Genomic DNA, 13,409 nt, shown 5'->3' on the forward strand with positions numbered 1-13,409 from the left:
GGCTAATTTTGGCTAATCCCTAGGACTTTAGATATTTGGTCCGGATGCACTGCTAGTGTATATATATTTACCTTCAGTTCTTATTTATACACCCTTTGTAATACTATATGTATGTATGTATGTATGTGTGTGTATATATATATATATATATATATATATATATATATATATATTTATACACAGTATCTCACAAAAGGGATTACACCCCTCACATTTTTGTAAAAATTTTATTATATCTTTTCATGTGACAGCACTGAGGAAATGAAACTTTGCTACAATGTAAAGTAGTGAGTGTACAGCTTGTATAACAGTGTAAATATGCTGTCCCCTCAAAATAACTCAACACACAGCCATTATTGTCTAAACCTCAACACACAGCCATTATTGTCTAAACCTCTGGCTACAAAAGTGAGTATACCGCTATATGAAAATGTCCAAATTGGGCCTAATTAGCATTTTTCCCTCCCCAGTGTCATGTGACTGGTTAGTGTTACAAGGTCTCAGGTGTGAATAGGGAGCAGGTGTGTTAAATTTGGTGTCATCGCTCTCACTTTCTCATACTGGTCACTGGAAGTTCAACATGGCACCTCATGGCAAAGAACTCTCTGAAGATATGAAAAAAAAGAATTGCTCTACATAAAGATGGCCTAGGATATAAGAAGATTGCCAAGACCCTGAAACTGAGCTGCAGCACGGTGGCCAAGACCATACAGCGGTTTAACAGGACAGGTTCCACTCAGAACAGGCCTCACCTTGGTCTACCAAAGAAGATGATTGCACGTGCTCAGCATGATATCCACATGTTGTCTTTGGGAAATAGACTTATGAGTGCTGCCAGCTTTGCTGCAGAGATTGAAGGGGTGAGGGGTCAGCCTGTCAGTGATCAGACCATATGCCGCGCACTGCATCAAATTGGTCGTCCAAAAAAGAAAGCTTATTCTAAAGATGATGCACAAGAAAGTCTGCAAACAGTTTGCTGAAGACAAGCAGACTAAGGACATGGATTACTGGAACCATGTCCAGTGGTCTGATGAGACCAAGAAAAATGTATTTGGTTCAGATGGTGTCAAGCGTGTGTGGCGGCATCCAGGTGAGGAGTACAAAGACAAGTGCGTCTTGCCTACAGTCAAGCATGGTGGTGGGAGTGTCTTGTCTGGGGCTGCATGAGTGCTGCCAGCACAGGGGAGCTACAGTTCATTGAGGGAACCATGAATGCCAACATGTATTGTGACATACTGAAGCAGAGCATGATTCCCTCCCTTTGGAGACAGGGCCGCTGGGCAGTATTGCCCCAGGGGAGTATTCCAACATAACGACCAAAAACACACCTCCAACATGACCACTGCTTTGCTAAAGAAGCTAAGGGTAAAGGTGATGGACTGGCCAAGCATGTCTCTAGACCTAAACCCTATTGAGCATCTGTGAGGCATCCTCAAATGGAAGGTGGAGGAGCGCAAGGTCTCTAACATCCAACAGCTACGTGATGTCGTCATGGAGGAGTGGAAGAGGACTCCAGTGGCAATCTGTGAAGCTCTGGTGAACTCCATGCCCAAGATGGTTAAGGCAGTGCTGGAACATAATGGTGGCCAATGTTCCCCCTACATTGCGCGCATGCGCGGACACGCAGTGAAAATTACTGTCCAGCGCAAGCACCAATTTAGACCGCGCACCTATTTAGACCGTGCAGACGTGGCGGCCGGGGAGCAGAGCGTGCGTCCCGAGAGCACGCCCATTGTGTGACAATAGCGAATGAAAATTCGCTATTGTCACACGGATCCTCCTCCTGGCCAATCAGGGAGCGGGTCCTCCCGCTTCCTGATTGGCCGAACGGCCAACCCCATGTCATTGGCCGAGGAGGAGGCGCCGGGAGGAATGAGGAGGAGATGCGGGAAGCCGGGGACTGAACTGAAGAGAAGCTGCCGTGACCATGAGGTAAGTGCACGGACGGGAGGATGGGAGGAGATGCGGGGAGTCGGGACTGAAGAGAAGCTGTTGTCAGGTGAGTGCACGGATGGGTCTCGCGCGGGGAACGCTGGCATCTCTGCATTGAAAGGTGGCACGCTGGCATCTCTGCATTGATTGGGGGCAATGCTGTGGGCACTCTGCATTGATTGGGGGCAGTGCTGTGGGCACTCTGCATTTATTGGGGGCAGTGCTGTGGGCACTCTGCATTTATTGGGGGCAGTGCTGTGGGCACTCTGCATTTATTGGGGGCAATGCTGTGGGCACTTTGCATTTATTGGGGGCAATGCTGTGGGCACTCTGCATTGATTGTGGGCACTCTGCATTGATTGGGGGCAATGCTGTGGGCACTCTGCATTGATTGGGGGCACGCTGGTCACTCTGCATTGACGTCCCCCCCCCCCCCCCCAGCGGGCCACAGAAAATTATCAAACGTTGACCGGTCCGCGGTGATAAAAAGCACTGCGCTCAGAAATTTTTTTATTTGCTCAGCACAGTAAAAAATTAGAGGGAACATTGATGGTGGCCACACAAAAGATTGACGCTTTGGGCCCAATTTGGACATTTCCACTTAGGGGTGTACTCACTTTTAGAAAGGGTTAAATACCAGCACTATGGAGTTTTCAGTATTTTGTAGGACAAAAAATTAGTGGTGTAAGCTGCCCCCAACCTACCTCTGAGGTAGTGGATTAAAAAGAACGTGCAGGAAATGTTGGAACTGGCGCTACCACTTTAATTGCTGTGCTTGTGCAATTCCATACTTCATGTATTTCAAATGTTATTAAAAAAGTGCATATAGTGCTTGTGATACATAAACCAAAAAGTGCTGCGTGCTGATAAAATTTAAACATGGGCTGTGCTCAGTGCCCCATATCATAAAATATCACAAATTATCATAAATTATCATAAAAACATATATGCATAAAGTGCCGAGTGCTAATATTGCCAAAAACCACGTGTTGTGATCCGTGCTAATAACAATGTATGGCGCCGGTGGATGACCCACCTAAAACTCCGCTGCTTACCGCACTCTTTGGGCAGGTGACTCGGCACTTCTTGGTCACTAGAATAAAAGACAAGCCTCCATTGCGTAGCATATGTTGTGCAAAACAAACCAACTTAGCATCCACTCACAGTTTAGGGAGTTCACTGTCAGCTCAAAGGTGTTCGCCGTGTCGCTTCCGCGTTCCACCGGCTCAAACCACCATTCCCGGAAGTGACGTACACAAACCACGCCCTACGCGTTTCGTCATACAACGTCATCTGGACGCTCCAGATGACGCCGTATGACGAAACGCGTATGGCGTGGTTTGTGTACGTCAGTACGTCACTTCCGTGAACGGTGGTTTGTGCCGGTGGAACGCGGAAGCGACACGGCGAACACCTTTGTGCTGACAGTGAACTCCCTAAACTGTGAGTGGATGCTAAGTTGGTTTGTTTTGCACAACATATGCTACGCAATGGAGGCTTGTCTTTTATTCTAGTGACCAAGAAGTGCCGAGTCACCTGCCCAAAGAGTGCGGTAAGCAGCGGAGTTTTAGGTGGGTCATCCACTGGCGCCATACATTGTTATTAGCACGGATCACAACACGTGGTTTTTGGCAATATTAGCATTCGGCACTTTATGCATATATGTTTTTATGATAATTTATGATAATTTGTGATATTTTATGATATGGGGCACTGAGCACAGCCCATGTTTAAATTTTATCAGCACGCAGCACTTTTTGGTTTATGTATCACAAGCACTATATGCACTTTTTTAATAACATTTGAAATACATGAAGTATGGAATTGCACAAGCACAGCAATTAAAGTGGTAGCGCCAGTTCCAACATTTCCTGTACTCACTTTTGTTCCCAGTGGTTTACACATTAATGGCTGTGTGTTGAGCTGTTTTGAGGGGGACAGCAAATTTACACTGTTAGACAAGCTGTACACTCACTACTTTACATTGTAGCAAATTGTCATTGCTTATAGAAACATAGAATGTGTCGGCAGATAAGAACCATTTGGCCCATCTAGTCTGCCCAATATATCTGAATCCTATGAATAGTCCCTGGCCCTATCTTATATGAAGGATAGCCTTATGCCTATCCCATGCATGCTTAAACTCCTTCACTGTATTTGCAGCTACCACTTCTGCAGGAAGGTTATTCCATGCATCCACTACTCTCTCAGTAAAGTAATACTTCCTCATATTACTTTTAAACCTTTGCCCCTCTAATTTAAAACTGTGTCCTCTTGTGGTAGTTCAGTGTGCTTCAGTGTTTTCACATCCAAAATATAATAAAATATTTTCAAAAATGTGAGGGGTGTACTCAATTTAGTGACATACTGTGTATATATATATATATATATATATATATATATATATATATATATATATATATATATATATATATATATATATATATATATATATATACATATACCGGTATATACACATACATACATACATATAAAATGTTTGGGGGTTCGAAGTAATTTACTAGCAAAAACTTGTAACTGAGTATATGTTAAAGACCAAATGAACATTCAGTTTAAATTGGCTAAATACATCATTCCAGGTGCACCAAAACAATAAATGTGCAATGTCATATGGTTTGGCTTTTTAGGAAAACAGCCAGATCCTGAGTCTGTCTGCAGATGTTCCACAAACTCCCCTGTTGATTTACCCCTATAGCTCTGTAATCTGCAATCTTATGCGCTCTGCTGATTGGAGAGTTTTAGCTTTGAGTTAGCAGGCAGTGAGTTGGCTTTCTGTAGAGAGAAGACTGCTTGTACACATACAGCAAGGGTCCTTCTCTGGAGCATGCTGACAATTGACAGGCTTCTCTTCATAGGATGTGGCTGCTTTCTAAAGAAAACAAACTAATGGGTACACATGACATGACCCGAAAATCTGCTGAACCGGTCAAGATTCGGAGAGTGTGTTTTCTTTTTTACCCTTTTAATGTCTGCTATGACATAACATAAAGGATTTTAATCCTTCCATATGAGAGGAATAGGGGTCACATAGACGGCAAAGGCCGTGGAGTTGCAGCTTAACTAACCAGGCTATAAATTTTAATGTGTATGTAAAATGTTTTTTTTTTAGGGGGGGGGGGTGAGAGAGAGTGTCCCCCTTATTGTTTTTCCTTTTTTTTTTTATTAAAAATTAGCTTGGGCCTTAACTATTTGGCCTTGCTAGGTCAATAATGTCATAGGGCATATCCATGCGTGTGTGTGTGTGTGTGTCTATAGGGGGTACTGGCTCAGCACTGAAAGGCAGATCCAACTGTCAATCATGCAGATGACTGGTTTCAACCATATTTTTGGGATCCGTCCCGAACTTGGCGTGGCTCTGTCCTGTCAGCAAACCCTGGGTCACAGGAGAACTAAATGACTACTGTGATCCAAGAGAGCAGTATGGCCAAAAAAGGTTTGTCTGCATTTCTTTTTTAAACTCCAAGCTTTCTGCATTACTTGTTGGTTAACATGGTACAATTCTCTACTACTGTTATTTTGACCCACAAATGTGCTAAATTCCATTACATAAAATTCTGAGGAAATAATGTGTGAATAGTAAAACCAGGACCTACAAACAAACAGTTCTGCATCAGCAACAAGAGAAAAGAATAGGCGTGCTTCTCATCTACCATGCAATGATTATTGTACAGCAGGCACTGGAGACCAGCAAGTGGTAATTTGGCAGGTGGCTGATAGGAAGGAAACTGGTTAGCTGCTGCAGGATTATGTCACTGTCATAACCAAAGAGAAAGCTTGTATGCATCATCTGCAAGAACAGGGCAGGGCAGACTCTGTCATTTATAGTATGAAGAAGTATATCAGGCCCTCCACAAATTATGCAAATAATGAAAAAAGACCCCTTATAATTCACAGTTTCTTTTTATGGTATTATATATAGACAGGAGAGAGGAAAGGTAAAAAAGGAGAGGAAAAAAGGAAAAAAAGTGGAGAGAGGAGGAAAAAGAGGAGAGGAGAGAGAAAAAAAAAAAAAGAAGAAGAGGAGAGGAGGGGAAAAAAGGTGATGAGAAGAGGCGTGAAGAGGAGGGGAAAAAAAAGAAGAAGAAGAGAAGAGGAAATTAAAAAGAAGAGGAGAGGAAATTAAAAAGAAGAGGAGAGGAAATGAAAAAGGAGAGGAGAGGAGAGGAAATGAAAAAGGAGAGGAGAGGAAATGAAAAAGAAGAGGAGAGGAGAGGAAATGAAAAAGGAGAGGAGAGGAGAGGAAATGAAAAAGGAGAGGAGAGGAAATGAAAAGGGAAAAGAGAGGAAATGAAAAGGGAAAGGAGAGGAGAGGAAATGAAAAAGAAGAGGAGATGAAATGAAAAAGAAGAGGAGAGGAAATGAAAAAGAAGAGGAGAGGAAATGAAAAAGGAGAGGAGAGGAAATGAAAAAGGAGAGGAAATGAAATGAAAAAGAAGAGGAGAGGAAATGAAGTGAAAAAGAAGAGGAGAGGAAATGAAAAAGGAGAGGAGAAGAGAGGAAATGAAAAAGAAGAGGAGAGGAGAGGAAATGAAAAAGGAGAAGAGAGGAAATGAAATGAAAAAGGAGAAGAGAGGAAATGAAATGAAAAAGAAGAAGAGGAGAGGAGAGGAAATGAAAAAGAAGAAGTGGAGGAGATAGGAAAAAGAAGAGGGGAGGAAAGGAAAAAGGAGAGGAGAGGAAAAAGAAAAGGAGAGAAAAGGAAAAGAAAGGAAAGAAAAATATAATAGGAAAAAAAAGGAGATGAGGAGGAGAGTAGAGGAAAATGAGAAGAGAGGAAAAAGAAAAAAAAGGAGAGGAAGGGAAAATGAGAGGAAAGAAGAGGAGAGGAAAGGAAAATGGAAAAAAATAAGGGAAAGGAAAAAGAAAGGGAACTTTATCATAACAGATTTTAAATACTGCATATTACAACAAAGCTAATATTTAGTATAACAATGTAAGCAGAGAAATTACTTAACTCAAGAAATCAGAAAAAAAAAACCTTGTTTTACGATTTTTTACTTTTTAAAGCTCAAATCTTTTTAGCTACAGTCAGTAACTTTGCATTTTGGATTTTTAGGTTTAATTCAAGAAGCTTTACACAAGAATAAGGATTTTCATTTTCAACCACCTGACTGTAATTTTTGAAATCTTATTGGGCTCAGCTGAAATTACTGTCAGTTTTGAAAGAATAATGATTTTTATCCAGGTGTTTTAGCTTTGTGAACTGCGCCTATGTTATCTACATGGCATTACAAAGCTCAGTCTATTTAATTCACAGGTTCGCCCTTTTCTAAAGGCGCAGTGCAATTTGCCTGCTGCAGCCCAGCTGCTTAAGTGACTTGTAGCAAAAAAAATATATAAAAAAATTGAAGTGATCTCCAGGGCCTACAGGAACATAACAGAACGTAGGTTTATCATAAAACATACTGCAGATAACCGACTGACATCATACATTTCTTAGAACACAAAGACAACCATGTGACCATCTAACACTTATGACAGTGTATCAAGAATATCATACACAAGAAACTACGGCAGGAGTTTCCTCGCTCCTATGTTCTCCAACTCTGAGCTGCAGTTGGTCTGTAGATAGGAGGGTGTGGCAGCTGCTTGATATGCTAAAGTAGACCTATCATTCACAATTTCCTGAGAGTATCTTCTACATCACTGCAAGGACACTGTGCCCCTGTTACAAATGCATCACATTAAACAACACAGAACACAGGACTAGCACTATTCAAATGAATATACAAAGTAGTATACCTTAAAATTGAAAATGCAGAACATCCTTACCTTGATATATTGTTAAAGCTGAGATAAAGGAGCTGGAGGCTGGGCAAAGTATCCACATCTCTCTAGAAGGAAGCAGAGATTCACTACATCAGTGAGAATATGTGACGTAGCACAGAAACATCTGCTCAGCTGATACAGTACACCCTGCTAATTTCTGTGGTCCTGATGCAGCATTGATTATTGTGGAGCGTATGGGGATAAATGGGAGTGTTCCTGTGCAGGAAGCCGTTCTGCAGAAGCAGCTGCACATACAAGGTGATCGGCAGTGGGAAGGGTGGGGGGGAGAGAGAGAGAGAGAGAGATGGAGGGAGAGAAGTCCTTGCTTTCAGTAGCCAACATGCACAATCAGCATTTTAACCGCATAGTGGCGAGGCTGCTGATCATCTGCAGAGCAGAAACAAGACAGTGCTCTGAGATGCCAATAAAACAAAGCCTCGGCCAATTTCAATGGGAGTTCATGGATAATAAAATTTAGCTAGATAATTGCAGTTACAGCCATTGCTTACAGATTGCAGGTTCTAAATATAGTTTGAACATTTGCAGTATGCTGAACCATTCAATATTTCATGCGGTGTGTCACTGTCATGTGAATAATTTAATACACAGACTCACAACTCACTTTTTGAAACTGACAGTGTAATGCTGGCCATGGGGGAACTTGAAGAAATCAAATACAATTTTAGAATATAAAAAATATATACAGTGGGTACGGAAAGTATTCAGACCCCCTTAAATTTTTCACTCTTTGTTATATTGCAGCCATTTGCTAAAATCATTTAAGTTCATTCTTCTTTCTCATGAATGTACACATAGCACCCCATACTGACAGAAAAACACAGAATTGTTGACATTGTTGCAGATTTATTAAAAAAGAAAAACTGAAATATCACATGGTCCTAAGTATTCAGACCCTTTGCCGTGACACTCATATATTTAACTCAGGTGCTTTCCATTTCTTCTGATCATCCTTGAGATGGTTCTACACCTTCATTTGAGTCCACCTGTGTTTGATTATACTGATTGGACTTGATTAGGAAAGCCACACACCTGTCTATATAAGACCTTCCAGATCACAATGCATGTCAGAGCAAATGAGAATCATGAGGTCAAAGGAACTGCCTGAAGAGCTCAGAGACAGAATTGTGGCAAGGCACAGATCTGGCCAAGGTTACAAAAAGATTTCTGCTGCACTTAAGGTTCCTAAGAGCACAGTGGCCTCCATAATCCTCAAATGGAAGACGTTTGGGACGACCAGAACCCTTCCTAGAGCTGGCCGTCCAGCCAAACTGAGCTATCGGGGGAGAAGAGCCTTGGTGAGAGAGGTAAAGAAGAACCCAAAGATCACTGTGGCTGAGCTCCAGAGATGCAGTCAGGAGATGGGAGAAAGTTGTAGAAAGTCAACCATCACTGCAGCCCTCCACCAGTCGGGGCTTTATGGCAGAGTGGCCCGACGGAAGCCTCTCCTCAGTGTAAGACACATGAAAGCCCACATGGAGTTTGCTAAAAAACACCTGAAGGACTCCAAGATGGTGAGAAATAAGATTCTCTGGTCTGATGAGACCAAAATAGAACTTTTTGGCCTTAATTCTAAGCGGTATGTGTGGAGAAAACCAGGCACTGCTCATCACCTGTCCAATACAGTCCCAACAGTGAAGCATGGTGGTGGCAGCATCATGCTGTGGGGATGTTTTTCAGCTGCAGGGACAGGACGACTGGTTGCAATCGAGGGAAAGATGAATGCGGCCAAGTACAGGGATATCCTGGACAAAAACCTTCTCCAGAGTGCTCTGGACCTCAGACTGGGCCGAAGGTTTACCTTCCAACAAGACAATGACCCTAAGCACACAGCTAAAATAACGAAGGAGTGGCTTCACAACAACTCCGTGACTGTTCTTGAATGGCCCAGCCAGAGCCCTGACTTAAACCCTATTGAGCATCTCTGGAGAGACCTAAAAATGGCTGTCCACCAACGTTTACCATCCAACCTGACAGAACTGGAGAGGATCTGCAAGGAGGAATGGCAGAGGATCCCCAAATCCAGGTGTGAAAGACTTGTTGCATCTTTCCCAAAAAGACTCCTGGCTGTATTAGATCAAAAGGGGGCTTCTACTAAATACTGAGCAAAGGGTCTGAATACTTAGGACCATGTGATATTTCAGTTTTTCTTTTTTAATAAATCTGCAACAATGTCAACAATTCTGTGTTTTTCTGTCAGTATGGGGTGCTATGTGTACATTCATGAGGAAGAAGAATGAACTTAAATGATTTTAGCAAATGGCTGCAATATAACAAAGAGTGAAAAATTTAAGGGGGTCTGAATACTTTCCGTACCCACTGTATAATTAAAAGATTTCCAGAACCTGTAAATTATCAGTATAGAAAATTCTGCACAAATCACACTTTAAAGAGTAACTCCACCTTTGTTGATAAAAAAAAACAATCCCCACTGGGTGATCCAAGTACATTGCATCAATTTTAACAAACCTTGGAGTCACAGATTTCTACCCATTTCTGTTTTGAAGGAATAGCTCTAGAGCAGAGTGAATCTAAATGGGAGTGACTTTTTCATTATCAGCTAATGCAGTTGCAGTGTTTTCATGAGGAAAGCTGCAGTGACTAAAGCCCTTTAGAAATAATTAGCCCTTTGGGTGTATTTCATAAAAAATTACATTTTTCTTAGAGGATGTCTAAAATCTGAGTTGTATCTTAGTGCAGACTTCTGTGGAAATCAGTGAGCCAATCACACAAGCAGAAAATTACATTTCTTGAAAAGTTCTGTACACCAATTGCGTATAGAAGGCCTGTGACTTCCCATGATACATTGAATTTTACAGAAAATTACAACGGCTGCAGATTGAAAAAGAAAGGTATTTTTTAAGAACATTAAAGGGTAACTTCCCCTTTAGTTAATCTTCAGTGACATGGTACATCTGTATTTAAAGTTTAACATCTTACAATGCAGCCCTGCACAATTGTGTCATTTATTCACAAAAGTCTATAAATGAGAAAACTACAAGTTCCATCTGCCACTGCAGCAGACAGACTTGTTGTTTCAAAGAATTGTGAGGGCACTGATGAGCATGCTTGTAGACCATTCAGTCTTTCTGCTGCTTGAAACTGACAGCTTGTAAAAGAGGTATGGGCACAGGGCTGTAGGAAGACTGTGCAGGAGCCTAACATTGCACCAGTGATCCCCTAATAACAGGTGCTATGCTCTGCAGGCTCCTAAAATATATATATATATAAATAATAATAAATGCACATTTTTTTACCTCTCAAAAATGTGCATTTATTTTTTATTCTTTTTTTTTTTTTTAAAAGGTGAACTTATTTAAATTAGAAAATGGTTTGTGTAGCAATTGTATATACTAAATTTTTTTACATTTTTTAATCTGCTATATTTTTTCCCCACAAAAGTGAATAAATATTAACAGTTGTTACCAACAGGATTACTACAAAGCACATACAAGTTTATTTATAGTTGGTAAGAGACACACGTCCAATTTCTTTAATTTGAAAAAAAAAAAAAAAAAAACGCTCCTCTGCATCATGTTCAATAACTCTTAAAGTAGAAGGAAAGGCTAATATAACTTAAGTTTAAAGCACTGCCTCTGTCCTACTTATACCCATATTGTATACATTTTTTTTTTAAAAGATCTCATGTAAAAACCTCTTTAAAAATCTGCCTTGGTACAGTCATGTGATCGCTAAGCTCCGGCTCTGCTGTGTCAGTGAGCGGCTGCTGCAGTTGATGGGAGGAGTTTCGACAATGGAGGAGTAATGGAAGCTGGTGGGTAATGCCACAGGACTCTGAATTCAGCCATGTAGTTGAGCTGCTCATTGGCACAGAGCAGATGGAGTTTAGTGATCACATGAAGTAGTTTAAACAAAAAAAAAAAAATGCCGGAGGTGGGGGGGGGGGGGTAGGGGGATTATACAGGAGGGCAATGTTTTAAACCTAAGTTACATTAGCCTTTACTTCTGCTTTAATTATAGTATGTAAATAGCCAACACTTTTTTTTTTTAGTTTTGTATAGAGTGAGAAAGGGCTAATATTCCTTTTTTTTTTTTTTAATCCCTGTCCCATTGGGAAGATATTCTTTCACTTCCTGGAGAGTAGAAATCTCTTCAAAAAGAGGGGAGTTCCCCTGTTAGACAATTGTCACTATGACAGCTATCCCACTTCTTGTTCCAGTGACAACTATAACATTTTTGGTTTTGGTTACTGTGGCATCATTTCATGCAAAAGTAACAACAGTAGCCCTGACTAATACAGAAGCTGAATCTCAACAGCAGTGACATAGACAACAGTAAAAACATTAAAGAGGTTCTACCCTTTCCCTAATTGTGCCTGGGCTGGGGTTTAACCCAAAAAGGCCCTAGTGTACGAGTGTGTTTTTGCATGACCAGGATAGAGACATTAATAGTAAAGTCTTTGGGGGCAGCAAGTATGTCAACAGGAACGTGAATGGTGCATGATTCTTAAAGATGTATAAATTATATTTGTATACCTTCTATAAAGCCCATAATCTTTTGACTTTAGATGTAATCAAATGACCACCTTATCTTTTCTTCCATAATCTCACACTGCAGTAGGTCTACATAAATCCATTAAAATAATCACATAAATTTACAACAAATGGGCTACATTTATGAGCAAACATCGTTTTATTTCTTTCTTTTAAACACATACAATAAAATATGTTCTGTACCTCCAGGCATATAGTGTATGATTGATTTCTTCTGTCATTTGTGCTGAAAACTTTTCAAAATGTGTTGAATTAGAGGAACAAGCAATCTGGAGGTGCTGGATCAGATCAATTCGTAAAAAATGTGAACGTTCTGCCAAATAACATGCAACGTTACACTTTGAAGACAGATCTGTGCTTGATGTTTGCAATTCAATGCAATTCTGAATAAAGAACAGATCTCATAGTACATGTTGAAACAGTACGTAAAAAAACATCTTAGACAAAACTCAAAGGGCAAGTAGGAACCTCCCACTGACCTCAATAAAGTCTACTGTGCTTCCTAGATGCTATGCATGTATGATTTTGATTAATTGCCTCCCAAGTACTCAAATGAACTATACTGTTATGTTTATCACCCTCAAACACCTTGCTGCTCCCGAATTGAAATCAGTAAGGACTTTGCTGAACTTGATGTTTTTGTCAACATGACTGGCTATGTAGCCCTTAATATAGTTAAATTTTAGGTTTAGCAGGTTCAGATTTGCGTTTGGGTACCAAGGGTCAGTGCTCTTTAAAGCATACTCAGGTACAGGCAGCCAATCAGTTCTTCTGCCTCAATAAAGCTAGCCATACACTGTAAGATTCCACTGGGCTAAATGAGACAAAATCTATCAATTTCTCATTCATGTTAAACAGCGTGGAAAATAAAATCTCCCCTGTAGGCTTTTGTGTTCTGACAGCCGACACCTGGTGGGATGCAGACTCTGTTCGGGCAGGAATTTTCCTGCTCAGCTGCTTACATTTTCAGGATTGAATGATGTTGGATTTGTGATTGCCGGGAGGAAACTGGCCAAAATTCCCCCCCATGTAAGGCCACCTTAACACCTTGCTTTATTCTGCAGCCATGACTAACAGACTACTGCATACCACTGGCCTTCTCCAGAAACCAGAGGGAAATGAAACACGTCAGAAGGAATTTAAGAGGTATTAGTA

At 41.0% G+C, this 13,409-nt stretch overlaps 1 protein-coding gene across 1 annotated transcript in view; it reads right to left on the bottom strand.

Moving 5' to 3' along the window:
- LRRC49 (leucine rich repeat containing 49) overlaps positions 1-13,409 on the bottom strand; it is a 202,688-nt gene that overhangs the window by 112,239 nt on the left and 77,040 nt on the right. Inside the window, exon 9 of the mRNA XM_082256059.1 lies at positions 7,726-7,787. Coding sequence (XP_082112185.1) covers positions 7,726-7,787 — 62 coding nt within the window. The remainder of the gene's footprint in view (positions 1-7,725; positions 7,788-13,409) is intronic.

This window comes from Pelophylax lessonae, assembly GCF_965119305.1.
Source record: "Pelophylax lessonae genome assembly, chromosome: 4".
Taxonomy (NCBI): Eukaryota; Metazoa; Chordata; class Amphibia; order Anura; family Ranidae; genus Pelophylax; species Pelophylax lessonae.